Source organism: Cardiocondyla obscurior, linkage group LG11 (assembly GCF_019399895.1).
Source record: "Cardiocondyla obscurior isolate alpha-2009 linkage group LG11, Cobs3.1, whole genome shotgun sequence".
In the NCBI taxonomy this organism is placed as follows: Eukaryota; Metazoa; Arthropoda; class Insecta; order Hymenoptera; family Formicidae; genus Cardiocondyla; species Cardiocondyla obscurior.
The window spans coordinates 4,272,247-4,299,592 of NC_091874.1; the positions used below are offsets into that span (position 1 = coordinate 4,272,247).

A 27,346-nucleotide genomic window follows, 5' to 3' on the forward strand; every position below is an offset into this window, starting at 1 on the left:
AGAGCGAGAGCGAGTGCAAAAGAGAAAAAGAGCCACGTGGTGCGTACATCGCACGAGGCCACGCATGCCGCCCGTGCTACCGCGAGAATGAGAACTACGTATCTTCTCATTTGGATTTAGTTATGCTTAAATAAAGTCCGTAAGATATCAACTCACTCGCTGGCGACGAGATCGCACCTATGCAAAGTACTTTAAAGTATGAAATGAAGAGCCGGAATGCTACAGGATTATACAATATAGCACACGAGTTAAACGCATTCTGTGCGAAGTATTCACTCTATAAATGTTCTCCACGTTAAGATCATTAGCCACAGAAGTTAATTAGTGCAGCCCGATAGCTCACTCCGTCGTATATGAATAATTATTTGTCGCGCACGTGGAGCTCTGCTAACTGCGTGTGATCGGCTCGAGTTCCGGCGGCGGAATGTAGAGGTGGGGGGAACTCGCGCGCGACCGCTAGCCGACTTGTATGTATACATCGCGTCTACATAGTTGTACGTGTATTTGTACGCGTTGTAAAAGAATATATTCATCACCAAATATTCTTCTCAAAATACTATGGTGTACGAATGAAATGTTGAATTATGTACAAATAATTAATTTTGATTTATATTAAAATTAACCGATTAAAATATTAGTTCCAAATTATGCAAACCATTTCTTTTCAATATTATTTCAAACATTTTTCGTTATTTTATTTTATACGTATTGTAGACACACATATATACGTGTATATTGTATATGTATATATTATAAATAAATAGAAGGGAGAATGTAGTGCAGTATAGAGATAATAAAGCGCTTCATAAATTTCCGGGCTCCTCGCAATTTTACCAAGTTTCATATAATTTACGTGCGAGAACTCCGCGATCGTCCGCGCGAGTTATCCGAAATAAATCATCCGCGTGCGCGCGTGCACGTCCGTCCCAAGCCAAACAAATTTAGGTACGATCGACGGTATCGCGAGACACCCGGAGAAAAGCCCCGGCATATTACCACCCTCGTCGAATGGGGCGGTCGGAACTACTCGGAAGATAGTAACTTGCGATCAGGTGGCGGGCCGCCTGCGCCGCCTTTCCTCCCTTATAAATCTCCGCGGCACGCGATGATCGAAAAATATTACAAGAATATATCAGCGCCCGTCGGCACCCCCCTGGCATCCCTTCGAACTCGCGCGCGCCTCACCCCCGCTCGTCGTCTCGACGACGTTCCCGCGCGTTAGAACGAGGAGAATTATACGGAGGCGTGAGACGTCTATATTCTCGAGACGACGATATGTGAGAATGATATGTACCCCACTATAACGTGACATTACCCGAAGCTGCGAGTTGCGCTGATAACCGATTTTGCGTCAGCTCGCCGTATATCTTTTTACAATCCTTGTCAAGTCGAAATTAAATCCGACCCGTCGACGTTCCTCGCCGTGAAAGTTTCTCACGAAACGTCTCTACTTTACCTTTAAATGAATTTTATATCGAAAAAATTATTGTAACAACAATTAATTTATTACCTGATTATTTAACAAACGACAATCGCGATAGAACGTTACATGAAATTACTAAAACTTTTTTATTTAATTTATCAAGTGTATTGTTTGCTTATAATATTGAAAATAAATCTTGCAACCCCAGCGGAGAATCAGTTGCAATTACAAGCAACGTGAAGAAGCGTCCTGTTAATCTAAAACTCCCGAGGCAATTACTGGACGCAAGATTTGTACGTCGTAAGATCGAACGAGGCTCTGGGTAACAACTGACCAAACGATTCGACAATTTACCCTCGTAACGGAAGGATCGTTCGATTAAACGTACAACATCCTAATACAACCTTTGGGACACTCCTCGCCGAACCAATGTACTCGCAGAGATTCTCATATCATTTTATACGAACAATGGAAAATATCCCAGAGCATGTTAAAAAACACAATTTATTATTATTATTTCTTCCCAATGCTTTACGTCTTGCGCACGTTTTGCCGTTCTTTATTTCGCGTAAATAAAATTTTGCGAAAAATTTTATCAAATAATTGCTTATTTGTAACTGACAGAAATCCATTATGAATGCAAGATCAGTCTAAATACGCTAACCCCCGTCGACATTGTTTAACATCTAATACAACTGTTATTGACGCATCTTCCGGGATATCTTCTGCATTGTTTGCCACAGTAATCCGGATCTTGGATAATTCTCCTCTCAAGAGAAGCACGACGGACAAGCGGAGATCGCATTAGCGCGGCGGCGTCCAGTGAAGCAATATTCGAGGGCGCCCTCCTGACATTACGATAACCGGACGATAGTACCGAAGGGCAGTTAAACTGTTCGGAAACTCCCCCGGCTTTCCAATTAAGCAAAGATCCTAGGTCCTAGGGTCAGGCCTACGCATTCGACCACGTATTTAACACTACATAAATCGCGACCCGTCCTTATTGATCCTCGATCTAATTACCTTCCGATCTTTGACCACGCTCCCGGACGTTTCCTGCGACCTACTTTCGGAAACCGCAAACTGATATCACAAAGTGGTTCAGGCTGATATCCTACCAAGCAATTTCTGGGCGCGATATTATCGGCGCGATGCCGATGCATCTCGATGACGTTAACTTAATGCACGGGCATCGATAAACGTTTGCGGGCTCCATCGTGAACATCAACAAACATTTACATTTAATTGGCGAGTCGCGTGACTGACTAATAGCCAGCCGTTCAAATTTCGAAGCATTTCGACGCCGCCACCCTCTGGCTCACTCATAATTTTCGTGTTGGGGAATCGGAGAAGATAAAAAAAGAAAGGAAACAAAAAGAGAAAAATTTTTCTCTCTCTGGCGCGCGACAAGGTGTTGGATAAATCGAACCGGTATCGCGCCGTACTGTATGCGTTTACGATAAAATTCCTCCCGCTACATCAAAGCGCTCTCGCTCAGCCGCGCGCGTGGTATTATCGTCGCGTATGCACGTCCATTTCCGCGTTTTTTTTAGCGGGTACGCGTTAATGCGGTTAAGGAGACTTGATTACCCGTATCAAACCGGATAAATTAGTCCTTTTTTTTTTTACACGGTTTCCATTTTTTTTCCGCGACAGCTCTACCAAAACGTGTCGTCCCATTCGATTAACAAGCGAATTAACATGTTTCACTCAGCTAAGTATGTGCGCATGTATACAGGCGCTACACGATGTTCAAATCTATTGGATCGTAGTTAGATAGCTTGATAAAATTAACATAAATTTTTTTTCTCACGAGACAGCATTTCTAACTTACAATGTATCTCGATAATATCCCGACAATTAGAGCTTTTAATTCGACGCGAGTGGAGGAATTTCTTTTTATATCATAAAAGCGTACGCATGAATACCGATCGGTACAAAATAACGGTGGGGCGATATGCTCGTAAAACAGGGTCCGTCTCGTGGTCATCAAATTCTCACGACATATTAGAAGCTCGACTCTAATTGGTTTTATTGATGCGTTAAATGCTCGCTGCTCTCAAACGATCGTAAATGTTCCAAAGCTATACGAGCACGAATCTTTCCGATAAAATATGTAGGACGGTGGTCGAAAAAACTCAAAAAAGTATACAATTACGTCAGATATAAAAATATAATTTACGTTGTTAAATTACTTCAGTTAAAATTTTATAACTTTTTTTTTTTTTTTTCTTTGATTTTCAAGAATAATAGATAAGTATAAAAGAAAAGAGGAGGAGAAAAAAAAAGTAGAAAGCGGCAGATTAATGTAATCGTATCTCTCGTCACATACGACGCGGCCTGCCTCTCGAACGGATTATCTTGAAAAAGCAGAAGCGGGAATCGACCTACCTGATACTCCTCACGTGCCCGCGCAATAATACAGCGATATTTCACATCAAGATCGCATCCGGCGCGGGAAGAAAAATGGTGGTTCGGGGTCGGCAGCTCCCAGGCGAAATTCATTTTGACAGATTTCATACATTGAATTGATGTTTATATGTCGCGCTCGCCGAAAGATAAGCCGGCCGAGGAAGTGAACGTTTCCGCTGCGGTGAGATCGCGACGCGAAGGGCGGACAAAACTTTGGCCGGTTGGCCGCCCACGATATGTAATGTCTCTGTCCGAGGCATCAAATCCTTATAAAGGACAAAGCGGAGAACCGGGGCAATCGGTTACCTCAACGATCAACTGTCGGAAAAAGGACTCTTATCCTTCCGTCTTGAGGAAGCCTCATTCATATGAATCGAATAAAAATCGACAAGACTATCCCTCCCGAAACTTCTTACAAAAACGCGCTTAGTAATAATGACGTGAATAGATATTATTATTACATATAATATAATTAATAATTAATAATCAGATATACAAGATTATCATACGAAGGTTTCTCTCTCTCTCTATTTTTTTTTTCTTTTTTTAATTACCGCAATAAATTTTTTTTTCCTTTCTCAGCGAGATGCGTAAAACGCGTATATCGTGTCGCGTTAAATTCGTCGTCTTTCGCGGCACAGACTCGAATCGAGCGGACTTGACGGAAGTGCTAAACGGATTACGGCGCAGGTCGGATGTCGCCGGTGACGGTGATATTAATTCTCTCGAATGCATCAGCGCACGGGCGCTGATTGATTCCAAAGTTCTCGCAAGAAACTAGCGCGGCGCAATACGCCGCGAGTTACGAGCGCACGTTCGCCCGCTAGTTACGCGATTTAACGCAATAATTCCCAAGGCAGGGGGGAGGAAAAGGGGTTGGCGGAACTCTCTCCGCAGGCACGAAAACGCCTCTCATTTTCACGGCGCGAAAGCTCATCTTCGTAAGCTACGAGTCTACTGTCAGACACGACGTGCAGTTTCCTAACAGGGAAGGTCGCGCGATGACGCACAGATTCGTTAGCATTTCATTTATGAATAACTGATATCGTGCAAGGAAGACGCAGACGAGGGTGCGTCGATTCGTCGCGCTACGTTCTTATTCCCCTCCCCTTCCCCCCAAGACTTATTTTGTGCTTTCCTCTTTATAAATGCGTCTGCGATTTTATTTCATTCTTTTAATCGGATAAATGTAAAATTCTCAAGTGAGGCTGTATTAAAATTTATAAATTAATTTGGCATTTTCTTATAAAATATACATATATCGAGCGTTTAAATAGGAAATATAAATCATGCGCTATAGAAATCTTTTGTAGTGTGTTTTTTCAGCCCTCCCTTTCCTTATTTGAAGAAAAAATATTACATTTCTCTGGAATAGCTCTTATTCTAGGAAAGAAAATACTACTAGGATTCCGGCGAGTTTAATCAGAGAAACAAACTGTTGAATATCTCTCATGCGACCATCGAGGAATAACATGGCTTTTGCTTGTTTTCTATAAAGCAAACATAACCGCGTAGGTAAAATGACGGAACCTCTATTAACACCTTATTGTTACACATCCTCAAAATTTTTTGAAGAAACTTCTTCACATTCGATATTAATACAGCAAACAACAGCGGCGTAAACCAAAAACATCTATTTGCCTTCTTTACTTTATACTAAACATTATAAAACCCGCATGCTACTTTCTCTATTTGCGTTAAAGAAAACTAAGATAAAAATTTTTATCTTAGCTATGCCTCTAAAGTAATTTTTTAAGTACAATTAATTCGCTTAACTGCTCACGAATGCACTTCGAATGTTGATCAAATAAATGACACACGTAATTTGAGCCAGCGCGTAATGCCAGTGTCAATTGTACGTATCTGCGAATCTACCGGGCAAGGGGGAACAAATTGCGGTTCACACTTCGCGGAGGGTCGCCCCGTGCGCGGATAGTTTTTTTTTTTTTTCTTTTTTTCTTCTTTATTTCTCCGGAAGCGACTGCGTTCAATGGACTCCCCCGGTCAATCCGCGATTGATATAAAAGAGTTTGCCAGCCGCATCGTGGCCCTCGAAGCCCTCGGAAAACCCGCTAAATCACCCATGCCGAGGGTAACCGGCCCAGAGATTTGTGCGCTTGTATACCGAGCCCCGATGTATCGCGAACGATTGGGCGGGATAAAAGGGATGCGTCCCGCCGAATCCCTTGAACCGATATCTCTTTTCCCGGGGTCGACCTTCCTCGACGTGCCGTGCGATTTCGTGGTCAGGACTACTCGCCCGGCAAGACCCGCCGGGGAGTTTGTTGACCGAACAATTGGGTCTCTGTTTGACTTAATGATCTGCAATGTCTTAACCCGACAAATCGGAAGAAATTTGTTCCAATATTAACATTTCAACAGGAGCCAAAAGTAAGCGCGATGTTTCATAAATATCTTTAAGAAATAATCCGAGCGATTTGTTAGAAAAATACGTTTTAAATAATTGAAACGACTTGTCACATAAAATTTTTTAAAATTAATTTCTCTTCTTTTTAGAACCGTGAAATTTTTAATGGCATAAATAAGATTTTCATCGTAAGTCATGTAGACGACTGATAACATTAAATTCAATCGAACAAAGATCCATAAGAGAACATCCTTTGGTGATTACAAACATCTTCGACTTTGATCGCTCGAGCGTTAAAAGTCGCTCTACCCTTCCTACACAATTTTACTTGCCGCCCCTACGCGTACATGGCGAGGTTCAATAGGAAAAGCAAATCTTTGGCGGCCCCCTGTTCCTCTCCAGAGATTTCCGATAAATTCAGACGGCAAAGGATTACCTGGCCCTTTAGGTCGGGATAAGTGCCGACAGACGACAGATTCCGAGAATAATCCTTGGCCGCGCAATCGCGATTCGTTCTGTCTCGTGTTTTCGGTTTCGCGATATCATAAAACAACTATATATCATTACTAAAAATTCATAAAAAAAAATATCGAACGCGAACTCGAAACAATTTGGATAAAATAAAAATTATTTTATTATTTAAACCTGAATAGAAAAAATTATCTCATAAATTAAAAAAAAATTCTCTCGTTTATCAATATTCGCGCTTCCGTTGACCATGCCGGCGGGGAGTGTCGGGCCGAATTTAATCACGTTGATAACCAAGCGAATTTCCAGTATTCCCGACGATAAAGTTTCGCCGAACTGTATCACGGTTGCAAAATTAGAAATCCTAGAAACGTAGAGGAGCGACAGCACCGCCGATGGATTACGCGAATTCTAGGGTACGGTCGTCATGAGAGTTGACGAGAAAAGGGGGACGGGAAGGTCGGCATGGGTGCCGCTTTACTCCGGGATGACCTTCCACGGATGGTACCGGGTAATATCTATCCCGCGCCATATTGCTGATTAACATATGCATCCAATACTCTCTGGCTCGCTCAAATGCAAACACGTCAAGCCGGGAGCTATCTCCCGTCGTAACGTTGTATAAAGCTCCGATTCAAACGGCATATTAAAGGTCGACTCATCCACCCGTGAAGCGCTCCGCGAACTATCGTCCCCTACGGCGAATGCGCGCGGGAAGGCAGGATTCGGACTGAATCACCCCTATAAACGATAGATAAGGTCTGGACCTGGCCACGAGCTAAGCAAACGAAATCGATGATGCTTACCGAGAGAGTCGAACGTTACGATCCTTCGTGTAACGATCCTCCATAAATTTTCGTGATATCATTATATAATATTTGCGATTAATCTATCTCTCTATCTCTCTTTCTCTCTCTTCCTATCTTTTCATGTTTATATAAAAAAAAATTTCTTATATGTACCCGCGTTATCAGACATTAGTAAAATTTATTTATCAGATACATCGCCAAAAATTGCAAATATACTTTACGTAAAATATTAATTTTTGAAATTATTCATTAGCTCTCAGAAGTGGATAAGGATAATTCTCTAAGATTTAATTAAAATTGAAAATGTAATGTCATATATAAATTTCTTTTGTCCATATCATGACTTTTAAAAATAAAACGCAATATAAAGCCATTTCACGGAGGATTCATGACTATCTAGTCCCTTCATTGAATACGGGAGCCAAGTGCATTAGTCCATCGCATTTATGCGAGACCGTTTCCCGCTTAAAGAAAAATTTAATAACGCCATATCAGACGGAACAATACCCACGTTTCTCCCCTCCGTTCCCCCCCTTTCTCCCTTTAATGCCGCAGTGGAACGTATGGGATATAAAACCAGCGTCAGCCCTCGAAGCAATTTCAAAAGAATTCGCGGATACAGAACTATTCCGCGTCGCCGTGTCTTCGGAGTAACTAGAAAAGGAGCGCAGTTTATATATGTATTCGAGCCGGACGACAGGAGGAGTGTATTTAGTTCTCGCACCCACTTTGAGCCAACTCCGTAGCTGGCTTTGACGCCCTGCTAATCCAGCCGTCCGGTCCCCGACAGAAGGTCCTCCAGGTTTCTGGTTCGGTCAAATGAAAAGAGAGGCAAATAGGGATAGAGAGACTTTCGGCGATGCCGGTGGCGAGGCGACGGCGGTAACGGAGGCGCAGAAAGAGGGGAGGGAGATGGACGAGCGAGAGATGGGAGAAGAGCGAGGGGTGACGCAGGGGACGGAGAAGGTATGGACGAAAGGCAAATGAACGAGTCGTTCCATGAAAGGAACTCGTACAGAATCCGGGAAACCCCATACGGGGTCCCCGCGACACGGGCCACCCGGCGACTAATTGGAATTCGTCCGTGGCAGCCGAAGCAAGGCTTTCTATAATTGAGACGTGGCCAGACCGGCAAAAAATCCAGAAACCGAGAGGAAAGAGCAAAGGAAAGGAAGATAAAGCGTGAAAGAAGAAAAAGGATACGCAGCTGTTTCGCGAAGCGCTCTTTTCCTGTCGTTCGAGCGGAAGTCGAGATTTTCCAAGGATACATTACGCGTATCCTTGCCCGCGTACACGTGCGGCACACTTAATTCAAATCTCTAGATGTGCCGTGCAAAATTACGAGAAATTTCGCGGAAAGCTCGAAAGGAAAAAATTAATTGTTAAAACAACGAAACGTCGACCACACGTCGAAATATTTTCATAAAATTATTTCGTTATTAGATAATTCATAAATCTGACGAGGCTTAATAAAATATTCAAACATGTATGAGAATGCAGATATGAGAAACAATCTAACCAACAAAAACTTATTCCTAATTTCCTTTATTCATCTCTCTCTTTCTCTCTCTCTTTCATACATACACACATACACACATCTAGAATTCCATTCTTTCTCTCTTGCTACTTTTCTTGCTTCTCTTTCACGACCGACATCCGTAGACAGAAGGAGGACACAACGGGCAACGAGAAAGAGAGAAGAGCAATTGTAAAATTAATTAAGAGACCAGGAAAATAATTAATTTTTCTAATAATTCTTGCAGCCACGCTGCTATTTTCCCAACGTGTTCCCCGCGACTCGCCTTCGTCCCTGCTGTACCTCGCTATCCTACACTTCCTCTGTCGGAGGATCGAAATAATTTCATAAGGGATGGCTTGAGAACCGCACCTACGTTTGCGAAAACATTTTCCCTCCCGTGCGTTTCTGACCACGTCTGACCGCAACAAAGATCTCCTCTCCCTTCCAACGACCTAGTCCCTCGTCCGGGTCTTCTTTCCGCCAGTGCATACGCAAACGAACACAATACGCCGTAGAAATTCTGGCATTGGCAATGCCGAAACCCCCCCGTGATCTACCCTACTCGTCCGTATGTACAACTAAAATTATTGATGTGTGCGTGTGCCGTGTAGACCACGGCACCCCTTCAGAAACCGTCGACTAACGATTCTTCGAGATGGGTAAAGCATTGTTAGGGATAAAAATAATCATAAGCGTAAAGAATGTAAATGACCTACTCTCGAACGGTTATTGCGGCACTTTATTGGCTACGAGAATATTGTTTTTTGAAGCGAATATACCGGACGGAATCGCCGGTCCGAAAAGTACTCAACTCATCTTTATGATTCGTAACTGGATTAAGAGGCCCTTTGTGGAATAAAATCTCAGATGTACGAAGGTAAATTTCGCGTGTCTCCGAACAAAAACAAAGATCGTATTTTTCTCGTTTAAAATAATCAACGTCGGACTGAGCCGATCGTCGCGTCTCGCTACGAGGCGAATTTCGTATTCCTCTCTCGCAAACTCCTCTTCGAAATCGCCCGACCAAGCCGCGGCACTAACAAAGAAATTAATATTAACGAACGTCGTGATATTAATGTATTTCGATGCGATGCCGACGAAGCGCGAGCGCCTGTCCAATGTTGAGCGTACCGGGCAGCCCTCTACGGCCGGTCGTGTTTGATCATTGTGTTATACGGTTCCCCTGGCGCACACTTGCCATAAGTGTATTTTGAAATTTCGCTCGTTGTAATAATCTGCCGTCGGTGGTAGTACGTACGCTCTATATCTGGCCGGCGCCAGTATTTTCGCAACATCGCGTCGTCGTGAACGCTACCTCGCGAGGTGTGAGTGCGTGTAAAGGCGAATCTACGCTGTGGCTGTACATCAATATAGCCAATCGATAAGATAATACTTTAATTAAAAAAAAAAAATTCTGTTACAAATAATAAAAATCTGTAACATAATTCGAAGGTTCGCAACTTTCAGTGATTTATGATCGAATCATGGAAAAGGAATAGAAAAGAAAAAGACATTTCTAATGCGCGATCTATCGCAGCGATGCACTTCGCGTGCAAGTCTCCCGTTTCTCTTTCACTTGCTAAAGCATTTCCTCGACGACGTCCGAAAAGCGCACCGCGTAAAATCGCCTTAACGCGTACACGCGGATGGTCAAGACGCACACACGTGTACCCCACGTGCGTGGAGGGGCGCCCCGTAGTAGTTTGGTCAGTCAGCGGGCATAAAGGCTCTCGAGAAATTAATTCTCTTGCAGGTACGTACACGCGCGGCCGTCCGCTTTTGCCCACCCTGCATTCTCTCGCCCGCCACCCCCCTTATTTCTGCACAAGAAGAACCCACTCTCGTACGCTCGCGCGAACACGACCGCGGCGGGCAGGTACGTGTTTTATTATTGAATGGCCTCCTTCCCGGACTGCGAATCAACCTGGCAATTGGTTTATTATAATTTCATTGTGTTTTCATTACTCGGGTTAATTTGCGCGCGACCCGTGTGTCTCTCTCTATTACCGGACCCCGGAGGAGGTCCTCAGACGTGTGCACACTTGGATTTCAATGGCGACCGCGGCTCTTTTTCGCCGGCGAGAAATTGCATTGACAAAGAAACCGGCGTCGACGGCGAGCGTCAATCCCGAGGCGATCATTGTGAGCTTCGCCGCTTTCATTAACGGAAAATAATAGAAAATAAAAAAATTAAAAAAAAAAGAATTTTACGTTTATCGAAAAAGCGAGGAATAAAAATAAAAGTACGAAGGTTGGCGTTGTTACATTTTGATTAGAGAAATGTAATTGATTATTCCGTGTTATCTTCGAACATTAATCTTTAATCAGCCAAATGCGCGCAACATTCACGGCGGATTTTATTTACATAATAGCGACCACGGCCGATTTGAACAGTCAATTCTGCGGTCGTCGTAATTACGGTTTAATGATGCCCGGCCGCCTCTGGGGAGGCCGAAAAAGCGCGCGTGTCCCGGATTACTGCTCGTTCGCGCGAGTGACGTTATTCGCGGCTGCAAAACCTCTTCGATTCTGGTATTTCGCCCGGTTAAAGCTCGGGAGACGGCGGCTCACGATGCGGAGACCCGTTCGGAGATCCGCGGTTGATCCCCCACGTCGTTCAATAATTCAGGGCTACGTCGCGGGTCGACGTGTGGTGCTCGCCGGACGATGCGCGTAAGCATAAACGAGCTGGGAAATGCGACGGCGAAGGGAAGAAGAGAGATTGAACGAACGGCGAGGGTTGAAAGAAAGGGAGAGGAGATGGAGCCGCCCGTTACCTCTTTAGTCTGACAAAATATTTCTCGCTCCGCGCCACGCCGAATCTCTCGAGAGTGCCGGCCGAATTATACCTGTGCGAAATTCAACCGGTGAACGGTGACGTCCATGGTCGCGATATAAGTAAACGTGACAGTTGTAATTACAATTATCCGACAGAGGAACTTACACGAGAAAGATTTCGACGAAATTGAAATTTTCATAATGCATGCCTCGCGTACGTGTCTTTTTCAATTAAATGTATTACAGATGATAGCGTGAAGTATTTTCTGAATCGCGAAAGCTTATGAAAGTCTCGAGAGAAAATATACATATTTCTGAAGCAGATATAATTACAAAATAAAACATTGTTCAACTTTAAAAAGAATTTCGTCAATTTTTGTCTTTCCGTAGACAACATCTTTTACTTCTGCTTACTTTTGGGATTTTTTTTTTTTTGTTCCGTGGAAAGCTGACAAACAATTAAATCTTTTGATTGTTAATGGAAAGAACTAAACTGAGCCCTTCTACACAGATAACGCGTATGAAAACGAAAACGTTTCACGCGCACCCTTCGCGATGACTTTGACAACCCCTAACGGAGCATTTCTCCCCGGCATACAAATTCAATAAGCAATAATCAATGCCAATCCGACGGCGTAGCCGGCCGAGCACAAATCGTTCAAACAGTCAATCAAAAGGCTTCACTTCCATCCTACGGCTTTTTTTCCATCCCTGACTTCACGGTGCCCTTTCCTTCCACGGGTTTTTACATACCTCCCGCTTTTACGTACACACGCACACCCTAATCCTTCTCCATACCTCGCGCCGCGATCTCCTCTGGGATGTGTGACGTAATAATACGTCAAAGTACGACGAGGAGCAATTTAATGTTCAAAAAAAGAAAGAACTATGATTTCGTGCGTAAGATTCCTCGCGCGTCAAGACAATTTTTTAACATATTATTAATAAATATTTTCGTTTAATATATAAAAAGCCCTTTTGACGCAATCAATTAAAAATATATGCGATAATTGAAATAAATAATTTTAATAAATACAAACACATATAGCAGTAAATAAAAATAACGTTTAAAAGTATTCTACGGTGGAGAGCTATCGCGTTCTATTACAAACGCGGCTCGGGCCACATTATTGTCAATGTTTCACGTAGGGGGAATCAATGACGCGTTTGCGAACGGATACCGGCGTGATGAAAAATCAAGATGAATTGGGCGCCGCGGCGGGCAATGCGTCACGCGATCAGCGGCGCCGCGGCCGTCACACACGTTTTCCAGCAATTTGAAGAGCAATATGCAATAATATTAAAATTAATGGCGCGGTCTTCGTAAAAACACCACCGGTGCGAGAGAGGTGAGGAAGGGAGGCGCGGGTGTGTCCCGTCGGGTACGCACGCGATCTGCACTCGATGCGCAGACAAAGACAACAAATTGACAAAGAGAGAGAGCAAAAGAGAGAGAGAGAAAGAGAGAGAAGGATAAAACGAGAACAAGAGAGAGAGATAGCGAAATAGAATGGACGAGAGGGAGAGACACGAGAAGGGAGGATGGTACCGCGAGAGCCCACTCGTAATAATCTCCGCTAATTTAGCTTCTGGAATACGGTAACTGTATCGTTAATATTCTGAACCCGGTTAATAATAGATGTTGATGCGCCATTTGGGCCGATGAGATTTCGGGGTGGAGTTCGAGGCTGAAGTGGACCTGGCCTCGACCGCCCGTTCGTTCGCATCCGCGCCCTTCGGTACCAACCGCGGCCTCGCCGACTGCCTCCGAGGATACGCGGATATCCTGCAGGACCCGCCTAACGGCCGTTTATAAATGTTAGATCGACGCTCGCGGCCTTCGCCCGGGGCGTCTCGCAGCTTTACGAGCGCCGATAATCCAACTAGTCGCGAGCCCCGCCGCAGTTCAATCGAGCGTTAAAACAGAGGTAGATTCCCGTAAGATATTATATTATTACTACGTTTTACAATGAGACAGCCATCTCGTTTGTAACTTTATTTAATTAGCATGAACCTTCCTACGAGAGGGTCTTCGGTAATTCGAAATTTTGCCAAGACTAACTCGATATTCGCAGCTTCTCACTGTACTTGTTTATGGTTAGTATTAACAAGGTAATATAAACTAAGTATGTTAAATGCATTACTTTATACATTTATAAAAGTGTCGCGACCTAAAAAAGAAAATGTACGCTTTTACACGGTCCACAAACTTGGCCGCGTATCGCGAGCATCTTACGTATCGCCCGGCAGGACGCCCTAGACTAACATAAAACGTGCTTCACTAAAATCTTCTCGTTCCGGATAAACCTTCTGCCCGCCGTAATAACGAAATCAAAGTGTTTTACGCATCCTCGTGATACGAGATGCGGCCTAACAAGACGTATATTTCCCCGGGCGGGTTAGCCGTCGGCAACGATAGCCACGAAGTGCCTTTTTATCGAGTCAATGCGCTATCGTCGGATGGTTTTATTGGGGGAAGGGTCGAACGAAACGGAACGACGGGGAAGGAACGCATTACCGTGTCGACTTTTCGCTTTTTCGCAGGGGCGAGAATCTCCTCTTCGGTCACACGGGGACGTCGAGGACTCGGTTGGACGGACGGGGGTTGGGTGGCGAGGAGTCACCCCCGCCCGTTCGGAGACCCCGGAAGACCAATTTCGCGATACGGATACGACTACGAGAAATATGGAAACTCCACTTTAAAGGACGTAAAATGACCCGGAGGTGGCGGGCTTTATAGACACGTCGGGACGCGGCACCTCTGGCGGTCCATAAACGTGATGTACGCCCGCAGATTTTGTCCCGGCATCGAGATTGGATAGCGGGGTGAGACGCGAGGGGCAAACGGGTCCCAGAGGACCCGACTCGCGAGGGGTGGCGTTCCAGACTTTACACGGTTCGCGTAGTAACAAACAAAGATGGATGGATAGATAGGCGCGGGTTGGATAGATAGCACGGATATCTCTTTGCCCGCGCGACCTGGAAAACCAATGCGATTGAAAAATGTAGCGCGCGGAGAACGCGGCTGCCTTTAAAGCTAATACTGCGAATCTAAATAAAGATTTTTACAACGATAAATGCCGAAATACTGATCTAAGTCGTAAGTTACCTTACGCAATTATTATTATAAAACAAGAATATAGATATTTTAATTTTAACGGTGTCTTCTATATTTTTATTAAATTTTATTTTTACGAAAAAAAAGTAAATTTATTAATTAATATTAAAAAATATATATATATAAATAGAGCAGAATATGAAACTAAAATAAATTTTCTAAAATATTAATTCAATTCCTAGTTTAATATTACTAAATGAAGTTCGAGCCGGATGAGACTATATTCAACTTATCATTAACACATCAATAGCTGCGAAGACAAAACAATTTACTCAGATCCCGTTTCGACTATCGACAAACAACTCGTCGTCGAGGGGGCGACTTTTCTACCGAGTCCGCGTCGCGTCAACCCTTGATTTTTAGCGTCCCGCTGCGCGACCAAGGGCGAAAACGGGCTCAGATTTATTCCCTGCTGGTGCCTCGGGAGACTCTCCACTTCGTCCACCACCTCCTTCGCTCTCCGTCCTCTTTCCGCGCCGGCCTTTATTGACCCTTTATACATCTATTTGTTATGCCGCGGCCCTTTGTGCGACGGTAGACGCGCGGGAGGCGTAAGGGGGCCGCTGGGTGTTTTCCCCCGTCGACGTACTCAACCGGCGTTCTCTCCCCTGGCTATATTTGACCAGTATTATAAAAATCAACCGACCGATTTCCTACGTGAAATATTACCGCCGCGCGTTCCTGAATATTTTATCACTGTCCACGTTCCCGCAGCTCCCCAACGGATGCCGCGTCCCTTCTTTTCTTCTGCTGCCGGAACAAAGGGGGCACGAGACGAGCATAAATGGGAGGGGACATCGTTCGATTACGTCGCTCTATACTACCTAAGATCTAAGATACGTCGGAAAGTCACGAACCTCTTTCTCTAGCAATTTTTAATGGCTCTCTCAAAATTTTTGATACGAACGATAACAATATAAATCTGCGGGCATTAAACTTGAAGGAAGCTGCGCTATATCAAACACGGTGCTAGAAATTTATTGAAACTTCCGTCGATGTGGAACACTACGGCGACATTCCTTGCGACCGAGGCTTGCGTTCACATACGAGATAACGTCACAAGAAGGATGATTACTGACCGTAACGCGTTATCGGTCATCATACATTACTCATTCATGCCGATAAACGTAGCGGGTAGATTTCGTTCAGAAGTTCACTCGAATTGACGCGAGCCTCTTATTTAAAAAAAAAATTTTTTTTATTTAACTCTGCCATTATTATACGTCGAGCACCCGGATCTGTCGACTGGCGAGATCAACATGCATCAAGATTCCAATCTACAGCGTATGACCCGGGCTTCACGGGGACAACGAGAGACGTGGACGACGAGAGGATCGCGGCGCGGAGAACTGTATTCCTGCAGGACGCCGAGGCTACTAATCTACCAGAATTATAGACGGTGACGGTAGCTAATTGTCTATCTATATCTGGCCCGGCGTAGGTGTGTGTCTCAATGCTCCCTCTCGTATATGCTGCCCGTATATGCGGACATTGTATTGTAACCGAGTTCGCGGCTAGACCGTCCGTCAGGTCTCTCTCGGACCGGGGACCCCGCTTGCATAATGGCCGAGCGGCGTACGTGCATTCCTAATAATGAAGACAACGATAAATCAACGCGGAGAATACGCCCGCGGATGTGCGCCGAATATCCTATGCATAATATCGCGTCATTATCTGCCGGCTACCGCGCTCTCGTGCACGCACGGACCTCCGACTCCGACTTTGGAGCGCGGCCCTACTGCATTCGCGCCGAGGTGCATCGGATTGCGTCCCGAGGTCCTTCGAGGATGCGTCGACGACACTCGCCCGCGGGTTGCGATTAGTCTCCCCCTCCCCCCTAATTGAATTTATCGCCGTCCACCCGACGTCACGCGAACAATTACTAAGTAATAATGTGCCCTTATTTGGTTGAACCAAGATGCAGCATCAAAATCGCGTGCGACAATTCAATTGTTACGTTCAGAATTAATATTTGAAAATAGATTTTAAGTTGTTGTATAATTAAGTCTAAATATGTAAAAATAAAATACCCAGTAAGAACAAAGAAATCTATAACGCATCTGAATTATATGTATATATATTTGTTCTATACGTACTACTTGTAAAATTATCTTAAAGCTTAAAATAATGCTCTCGCTTTTTTCGTGGCAACTATTCACAAAATGAAGAATTGTTTTCACGAATATTATTCGTTCACACACGACGGACCTAGCATCAATTTCGTGGTGACAGTAGCTATCTATCGATTAGCCATCGAAAGCCTATCCGTGGTACCAATAATGATTGTCGTTTGTTTATATAACAAGACAGATAAATCCTGCGTAATCTAAATGTTAAATTGTCGATACGAAATTACAATAGAAAGCGTAGAAGAGAAAATAAAAAATGTATAAAATAATAAAGCTATCAGCAATTAATCATGTATTGTTAAAATTTATTTATCTCGACATATGTGGACGTAAAAAATCGAAGCTCGTTATATTAAAATAAAATGCCAAGTTTTTTTTATATAAATCGATAAAAAAGAAGTAATCATGAAATGTTTCTCTATTTTTTAATATATTTTTTTATTTTTTATACAAATCAGTAAAGGACAGAGTAAGAGGCAACCAAGCGCGGTTCCTATTCGCGTTGGAAATCGGTCTTGAGTGGAATACGAATCCCTAGAACGTACGTACGGTAAAACGAGATCCGGTAAGACAAGAATAAGAATTCGCGCGAGGAAGGAAAGAACGAGCTTGGCAGTCCGTAATTCCGTGGCTGCTGCGCGGCAAGTGGATATCGGTTACCGGCGATCTTTACGCGCACCCATACGCGTATCCTGAGGTCACCTACCGTTCTGTCATGCGGTATTGTTTTACCTTTGATTGTCCGCGGCCGTTACGCGTCTAGTCGTGGCAACCCGACGAATATCTTCGTTACCGATACCCTTTGTAAGCGCCCGGACGGCTCGCCTTTCGTAAAGAAATAATCTGCTCGAATGACGTAAGTTTTGTATTCCGTACCTTCCGGTGCGATCTTAATTCCTTACGGAACGATACCCGCGGATCTTTGCGTTAAAAGCTATGTTTGCTCCTTTTCTCAATTTATAAATTTTAATTTTAATATTTAATCAACAACATTTTATCTCGCCAAAGTTTTATGAGACAGAATTACTTACCGGTCGATGTGCAGCAGCGGAGGTTTATACAGCAAAGATGTTCTGTAACACACAAATATAATATTTATATTAGAGAGGCATTTAGAATAATGTTCATTGTTGTATAAAAAAAATTTTTTTCTCACGCAATTGCAATTGATTTTTCAGTTACACAATTAAAACCAACGTTATCTGTTCTTGAACAAGATTTCCAAAAAGTTTAACTTTTACAAAATAAAAGATTTGTATTCTTTTGCTATTTTCTTTTTCTTTTATTATATCCAATTATTTTTGAAATAAGAAAGTAATTTTATAGAAATAAGAAATGATATTTACCGTGAGGGTTGCTCCGCCGATGTATGATACCCATCCTGGGCCTCCTCCTCCTCTCAGTTGAGACGTCGTGTTTGTGTAATCACTGATCGGCGTGCGGCACTTTAATTATCAGGCTGGTCCTTCTTCAACGGCATCATCTGAAACAAAAAAATATTTAACTGATTAGTTTTACAGAATATTAAGCCACGCTTGTCGCGACAAGATCATACGCATAAAACAAAGTACTTTGTAACATGTGTAAAATAAAATAATACATTAAAAGTATAAATGTACATAAATTATATAAATAAAATATGCTGCGTTTTGAATTATTACATTTGATCCCTGTAAAGTATTCGCTTGGCATACACTCTACGCGTATAGATAATCGATTGCAAAGGGTAAATCTCAGTTAATAAGTTTATTTCGTTCGAACAAATATTCAACGCATATTATTTACAGTTCAACGCGCGCTTGTGTTGTGATGTCGGTCGAGCGGTCGGCCGGCGGCGCATACCAACGCTTCACGTGAACACTGTGCGGTAACCTCGCCCTCTATAGAAAAGTAACACGATATTGAAAGAATATTTAAGCCTTTTACATTATCACGAACGACTACCGAACACGTCGCGCTTCTCGTTCGTGAAAACTCCTTTCCCTCGACTGTTCTCGTGGTGATTAATTTTCAGGTCAAAGACGCAAATTTAACACGCGCATACATGACGATATAACTTACGTTATAGGATAAAGAGGTGTTCTCCGTGTACGGAGGTGTGATAGGAAAGGATCAGTCACGCTGGACTTCGTCTTCTAGTTCGGAGATTGCGTGGGATTCCTCTAATACAGCGGAACGTCTCCTGCGTCGTGTGTGCTGGTCGACCGCCAAGGATAGAAAGGAACGGAAGATGGCTGCCCCCCACTCCGAACACAGCGCCGCTCGCAACCGTTACCTCACCCCGCGCGGTTCCTCGCCCCCGCGCCTATGTTAGCCGTCTCTCTCACACGTACGGAATTTAACGCGTTATGTAAGAAGTTACATGCCGAATATTATATCGAATATTAAAGTCCAACGTGTTAACTTTAATGTATCACGAATCTAATTAGCAACAACACGTCGTTGCACTTGCCGATTAAGTTAATTATTTAAAGTTCAGGTAATTAACGCAAAGAAATAAATTTATTTAATGTATGTAACTGTATGTAAAAATTATATTTAAAGAACGGAAAGCGTTTAGAAAACTAAATGTTGAATGTAAAATACGTACGTACATCCGTGTTTCATTATTAAATAATTATTAAATTTAAAACAGTTTTCTTAAACGTAAAAGAAGCTGGAGTAAATGACGCGCGCGGTCTCCAATGTCTAGTATTATAAAGAAGTAACGTACGATAAACTTTAAATATACATATTTTATTTTCACCTAAAAGATATGCACGGGACAGATTTGCAGGCAGAATGGAAATGAAGCACTTGACTGTTCGCATGCAATACTTAAACCGATATGTCTTTCGTAAAATTAGCGCAATTGGAGACATAATAGCCGCCGACTACGCGAAATCACGTTTCTGCGAAACGGATCGTGTCATCGAAGAGGCAGTAATAACTTTGCCAAATGACGTGCGGACTAAAGGGGCATGCATCATGATCCGATACTAATGCGCGTATATCTGGCGTACGATGCAACCTACCGCGCTCGTATCGTTATCATCGATGCGATCAATCCCACTCAATTAGCCTGATCATTGATTATTGCCCCGTGTAATGTCGCGGTCCGCTTCGTGCGCCCATACACCAGGGGAATCTGTCCGCAATTAATATTGCGGGAGAGGCGGAGGGGAGCGGAGAGACTTGTAAACTATGGCTTCTGGTCAAGACATGTGATACTTGAATGCAATGAATCCGTTCAAAGTCAATGCAATTGCCGTCATTAGACCAATCAACATTCGCTTATATTCAATATCAATTTACGTTACTGAATATTCAATAACTTTACATACTAAGCCTATTTTAATAGTACGCTCTAATATTAACTTTTATATATTTATATATAATTAAAATAATTTTTTTAACTACAAATTGCTTTAAAAATTAACGGATTTATAAATATATATTGTGATTTAATATAATATTTATTATTCATATTTGGATAATTATTTTTCTTCAAAGTTTTTGCAATTTTAATAAAAATCGGGTGTTTTTCTTTAAAAAGAAGAAAAGAAAAAATAGAAGGATAGCTTGAAGAGAAAAGACAAACAAACTGACGAGTAATAGGTACCGAGGATAGGTACACAGGAAAGAATTGTAAGTCGAAGAAAAATAATGAGACGACCGTTGAAACGAGGCAGCTCACGGCGCCAACCGCAAACCGAGGGCGATATACAGGAAGCCGCGATTAATCCGGATTTCAGCGTCAGTCCGATAGACGGAACGCTTGAAACGTCCGGTACCTCGTATTCGCCGTTTCACCGGCCGCGCTACCGCCGTGATATCGAATGTCACTCGCAGGATCCGTCATTTCGTCGGGGTCGATTCGACCGCACGTCATTGCGGTAAGATCTCCGTCTATCCCCTAAACCGGCCCTGATTTTCCGCCCAGGCGTTTCATCGAAATTCCGTTGAATTCACCCGACACCGCACTCGGTACCGATGGTACGGGGATGTATACCTGAAGCTGCATCGGCTAGTTGCATCTACCCGCGCTATTACTTGCAACGTGAGAATTTAGATATTCGAACATCTCAAACACGAGACTCGTTTGTTCACCATTGCAACAAAACTATATATATTTTATTAAAAAAAAAAAAAAAAAAAAAAAATTAAGATAAGTAATAAAAAAAATTACAAGAGCAAACGTAAAATCTCATATATTACTAAATAAAATTGAAGAACCTAATCATATAAAAACGACAAATATTCACAATTAAAAAATGTAATTTAAAAAGTATACGTCTCGATATATTCGACATGCCTCGTTTAAATTTCTTATATTTCTATAAGTCATGACGGATTTTTTTCAATCAACATAATTGTTTCTTAACGAAGAATAAAAATGTTACGGTATATTCTCCTTTTTTCTCTATTATCCGTATGTCATAACGTTGCAATGAAAAAAAAAAAAAAAAAAAAGCGACGTTTAAGAAAAAACGTGGGACCATTAAAGAGACTACCATGATACTATGACGGAAGGCTAACGTCAGGAGTCACTGTAATGATCTCGCTGCGACACGCGGTCGGTTTCTCCAGCATCCAGGGGGATGCTACGAATCGGAGCCAGAAATCCGGAGCACGGAGGTAGTCGCGACGTGTAGCGCCGCACGGGATACAGCAGTAGAACGAGATCTATCTATGCGGACGCATTGTCTATAGCCCTCGTCGCGGAGGGTGGTATTGTGTGACGTCATCATTTGCATACGACGTACCGTTACGGCTGTTTCCAGGCCGCCACCCTCTTCCTTTCTCTCTCACACTCTCGCCATCTCATCCCTCTATCTCTCTCTATCCTCTTATACCGCGTGGACTCTCTCTCCTTCCACCCTTTCTCCGTTTCACTCCCTGAATGCCCGCCTAAACCCGACAGCGTCGCCTACGTCCCATACCCGCCGCCGTCTATGTTCCGTATCTATCTAATTATTGTCGCGGACCCTGGACCGGTCCGGTCGTCGTGATATACCGCATGCTAATAAGCGGCTAAAGACCGGGGACCATGCCAGGCCGACCATAAATCTTAACGGCCGATTCTACATCGCTGTGAAGCAGCACCGCGCCAGCGATCGTCTTGGAGAGCCTCGTGGGACTTCTCTCTCTCTCTCTCTCTTCGTTATCGTTTGTTTAATATACGTCCATTTTTGCTACTCAAGTCGTATAGACTGATTATCTCGCGGAATTTATGCGACAGGAGATAATCTATTTTATTACTTTGTTATTAATTTAAAAAGAAAAAAGAAGTTAATGTTTAATTGCAATAAATAATCTAAAGAACCGTACGAAATAATTAAACCGTGATTTGGTAAAGAAAATCTTAGCTGCTTTTACTCCATTACATCGGATTTACAATAGTTCCGGAATCGCGAGGAGGAACAGAGATTATGATGCGCGCGAGCAACCGCTACGTTTCCTGCAACGTGACCTACGCGCATAACTATCTTCTCCGTAGCGCTCGCGCTCGTATGCGCGATGTCAAGATACGGCATAATAGCCGAGGACCTTTGATTTCGAGCAACGCTCCATCCTGAATGGGACACACGAAATCAGGAACGGCGTGACCGCCAGGATCGGTGCGGATCGAGAAATGCATATATCGATATGTGCGATCGACGCGAGACGCATAGTCGGCTTATGCAGCCCCGTTTAGCCGTCTGACTCTCGTCCTGGTTTCAATGCGGGCTCATCTCTCTCCGCACGAAGGAGAAAGAGAGAGGAAGAGAGAGAGAGAGAGAGAGAGAGAGAGAGAGAAAGGGAGAGAACGCGTGGGGTTGCCGCACACGGTGTGTTTCGGCCGCTCGACCCCTGCGCGTGATGCAACACTGACCACACATCAATTCACTGCAAATGGACATCAATACTGGTAATTAATACATCGCGCCTCTCGCTCGGCCCCTCTCTCCTGTGTTCGCGGCAATGCCCACCCCCGCGTCGCCACCCTTCGGCCGCTGCTACCGCTGCTCGTCCTCCTCTTCGTCCTCCTCCTCCTCCACTGCCTCACCCCGACCGTTTGCACGATCATCGAAACGCGCGGGATTTTAGCTCGGGATTTGCATGTAAGTGATACGCGTGTTGGCGGATCCGATTGACGGCTCTCCCGGCACATAGTTAGCGGGAGAGTTTGCAACTCAGCCGCGGGCTATAAACGTACGCGGTGAGTGCAGGACGCATTCCACCGTGGAAATATGACGGAGGAAAATTCGATTCCCGGTTTCTCTCTCTCTCTTTCTCTCTCTCTCTCTCTGTGATTTGCGAGAACACGCCGGTTTTATAACTTTAAAAAGAACGGGAACTACGGAGAGAAATAGGGGGAGGAAGAGGTCGCGCGCGCGGTTATTTAATCGAGCATTATCGGTACTCCACGGATTTCATCCCAGCCTCGAAAGAAATCAGAGCAAATCGTTAATGAGGAAAGCTCTTTGATTTAAAACGCAGCACGGATGTTTTTCCGCGATTTAATTCTTTGCTCTCCACTTGATTGCATCGCCGTGCCTCGACGTGCTATCGAGATAAAAATACGAAATTATGGTAATTATACCATAATGTGTATATTAGCGCGATTCAAAGAACTTCATCATTACGGATTAAATTACACAGTTTATAGGCAAAGATTACTGCTATAAATGGCGTTCGTGAAAAATCTAATTAGTACTAACACCTTAGACATGTCGAAAAATACAACCTTGCACACAGAAAATGTAATCAATTATTAAAAAAAATAATCCAACGTTTTAAAAAAAAAAGTTGTTGCTCAAAAGAACAACTTGTCGTTCCACGTCGTTTGCTAAACAAATTCGACGACTTTAACGCAATACGCGTCAACCTATTTTTTAAACAAGCCGTTTTCATAACCGAGATGGAAGAATAATGACGGCCGGGGACAATGCCCGATCGGCGGTGGACGGCTGCGAAATCGGCTTTTGCCGGCCTCGTATTATCGCCCGGCCCGACGAAAAGTTCTTTCCTACAGCCAGGCGAGAAGGGACCCGGCCGGGCTCTCGCAGCCGTGCATTTACGAAATTACCGTATACGTATGAGACAATCCCGTCGCCCCGCGTACGTCGCGAAAAAGGTCCGCGGAAATCCGTGCGTCGCAATTTATCTGAGTAATACGATTTAACGTGCTCGCCGGGTGGCAAACGAACAGGGTGGTGAACGGAACCGTGGACGGCGGAGAGGGCGACGTGTGCACATGGGATGCGCATACCGCGGGGAGAGCCGTACACGGCCGGCATATCGTTCGCGGAGAGGCGATAAATAAAAATATATCAAGTGCAACCTTTTACGCCGCAAATTGATACGCATATTGCAGACCGTATCGGGTAACGGGTGCTCGCACCGGATTCTACCACTTCGCTGTAATTCGCGGAGACATTTGTTACAAGCGTATGGCATTGTGCGTGACGTGAAACACGCACAATTTTTGTCTGAATATTTTAGGTCAATTGCGAACATATTCTTGAATTTAATCAAACAGTACGAATTGCGATCGCGTCGATATTTGGATTAGAAAGGTACAGATTCCAAAACAAAATACAATGCAATTAAGAGCACTGTAACGCATAAATACGCGGGTCCGTGTGACAAAGCGATTGAGAGTGCTTTTACGTTGCGGCGGAAAAGCGAGATGCGAAGGCATTACGATGCAGCACGTCGCAGCGCCTGTTACGAACCTATAGAGAAACGTCGATAAATCTCGTTACGCGGAAAAGATGAAAGTATCCACCCGGTAGATCGAGCGAAACGGTGATCGTGTAAAGCTCGCAGGATGCACAAATTGGTTATCAAAGGATATTACCGCACGCTGCAGCACCGATACACACTCGATTTGATGTGTCGGCGGTGCTCTCGGCGCATTCCGACCCCGGAAAGAGGAAGAGAAAATATTTGCGCGTACTTGAGCTCTATCGGATTTCCCGCTTGTGGCACGAGGTTTTTATTAAAAGCTCTCCCGACCCCAAGCCAAATCCGATTTGTGCTTCGATTCATCCCGGCTATCGAACAACGACATCAGATTCATCTTTAATATACGCGGACGCCTCTTTCAAACGAAGGGTTGGTTAGTTGGTTTATTCTACCGATTATTGGCTCTGGCTATTCTTTAAAAGCAGCGTTTTATTTTCTAAAACTTTTATCAAAACTATGTAATTAATTTATTATACGAATGTTTCTACAAACATAATTTCTTACATTTTTTTTTCTGTTTTTATAAAAAACACAAGTTTAAAAAGCTATGTGTGTATCAATTATTTAACGTAAAACCTAATTAATTGCTCTTGCAAAAATGAACTTTGAAGAATCGAAAAAAGCGTCTGAAAAAGAATAACCTCAACCCCTTTCCCTCGCAAGCTTCTACGAGCACGGAAACCATCGCGTCGCACGCTATAACTCAGGATGGGGCGCACGTGTCGCGGCGCGATCGGACAATCGAATCATTAATTGATTTGATTGATTGTATCTGCGCACGTTGACGGTTGCACATGTTGAATAGGCAGCTGTATCGCGCCGGCTCGGTTGCGGTATGTCCAGCGGATTCGTGAATAACCCGACCACCACTCGTCCACCTACCTAACCCACACGCGGCTTGGCGTTCGCGTGTATCGTCGTTCCACATATGCGATATTCGTGCAACGACTAGCCCTGACCGGCACGTATGACCACGGCGAGCCTGGCTGCGAGGGTTGCCCGCGAGGCGCACGTGCACGGTCGTACTGTCATTTGTCATCGCGGCTAATTTGCCACGTTCTGAGATACGGTGACGCCTCTGACGTGGTCATTATTAAGATGCGAATTAGTAACAATTTGCGCCGGATTTAGTCTGGACCTGATCTGTTTATGGCCCGGCCGGATTAGGCCGGCGAGCCTTACACGTAAATCAATATTAACCATCGCGCCGGAGCCCGTCGAGTCGCGCCGTTATCGAACGCGCGGGATCGTCGGCGAAACGACGGCGGTAAGTCTGCAGCGTTTGACGTTACTTGTTATTTCACGGCCGGCACTCGGGAACGTCGGAAACGGAGAACGCAGGAAGCGACAATCGCAGGGCTTTCGATTTTCGTTACCTAATGCCACCGTGATATAAGCTTAGAGAACAAACGAAAATATTCAATGGAGAATTATTAATAGAAGTAAAATTTAGTTCCGAGGTACGTATTGTTGTTCAAAGATTAATATAATCGCTCGAGAAAAAATTAAAGCTTTTATATATGAACGTAAGACATATAAAATTCTATATAATTTAATTGAACGCGTTTAAAGATATCGACAATCGCGATCAGTAATACGGTGGAGAATATCAAGCAGGCACTCGGTCGAAGAAAGGGTGTATCTAGAATCGCTATTGGACCGAGGGTGAAGTGCGACCGTGTACCAAGGGTGGCATTATATTGCGGCTTGTCTCGCTTCAGAAACTTTGCACTGTGGTGTCGCCTCGGCCGCACCGACGTACAGAGTAGGTTGGTGGTAGGGCGGACGGCACTGGACGCGAGGGGGTGAATTGGGTAGGGTGAAGCAGAAGTGCTACCGGACGCTGAATACGACCATTCTTTACGACCACCCCGTCCAAAGATCGCCCACACGCCACCGGTATTTACCCAACGACACCGACTCGCGACTTGCCGTTGAATCGAAGTGAAACCGCCGAGGGGAAAGAGAGAAAGTGCAAGGTAGACGTCGCGAAACAGAAGAACAGAGAGAGAGAGAGAGAGAGAGAGAGAGAGAGAGAGAGAGAGAGAGAGAGAGAGATAAAGAGAAAGAAAAGAGAACGAGGGAGAAAGATAGACGCGGGGGGGTTTCGACGGGGCCAAGAGATCGGTGAGAGCAAAGAGAGGGCACGAGAGGGTGGCCAGCTAAGGGGATGAGGCCTGGGGTGGTCAGGGGAAAAGGCTCGGTGTTCAGCTCGCTTGGAAAGAGGAGGCGGAGAAGGAAAAGCGAAGTGCAAGCCAAAGGAGGGTGAGAGCGAGAGTCGGTCCGTGAGTTCACGTTCGTCTACCTCCCCGACGTTGCACAATACGGTGCGCCTACCCTCGACAGCGTCCATAGACTGGACGCCGTATTGTCTCCGCTGAATAGGGTCTTGCAAGATTTATTTCGTATATTTCACTTGTCGTTTCAATAGCGCGATAGCGCGCTCGCTCGCGCGCACGTAGCGGCGCGAACGCCGCCTTTCTTTGGTCGCGCGGTTGCGCTTCACCCTCTGTCCTCCTCTTCTCTTCTCGCACATTTATCTAAGGAGCAAGTTTTCGCACGCGCTTCAACGCGTCGACAGTTTGTTCATCGTGAACTGTGTCACCGAA

General features: G+C 44.2%; 1 protein-coding gene across 7 annotated transcripts in view; it reads right to left on the reverse strand.

The window, feature by feature from the left end:
• The window catches only part of LOC139106372 (uncharacterized), a 159,787-nt gene that overhangs the window by 63,578 nt on the left and 68,863 nt on the right, over window positions 1–27,346 (reverse strand). For all 7 annotated transcript variants that reach the window (XM_070663088.1, XM_070663091.1, XM_070663086.1 and 4 more), the window contains 2 exons: window positions 18,371–18,507; window positions 18,056–18,097 (listed from right to left, as the gene is read on the reverse strand). In XM_070663088.1, coding sequence (XP_070519189.1) covers window positions 18,056–18,097; window positions 18,371–18,404 — 76 coding nt within the window. In that variant the 5' untranslated portion in view covers window positions 18,405–18,507. The remainder of the gene's footprint in view (window positions 1–18,055; window positions 18,098–18,370; window positions 18,508–27,346) is intronic.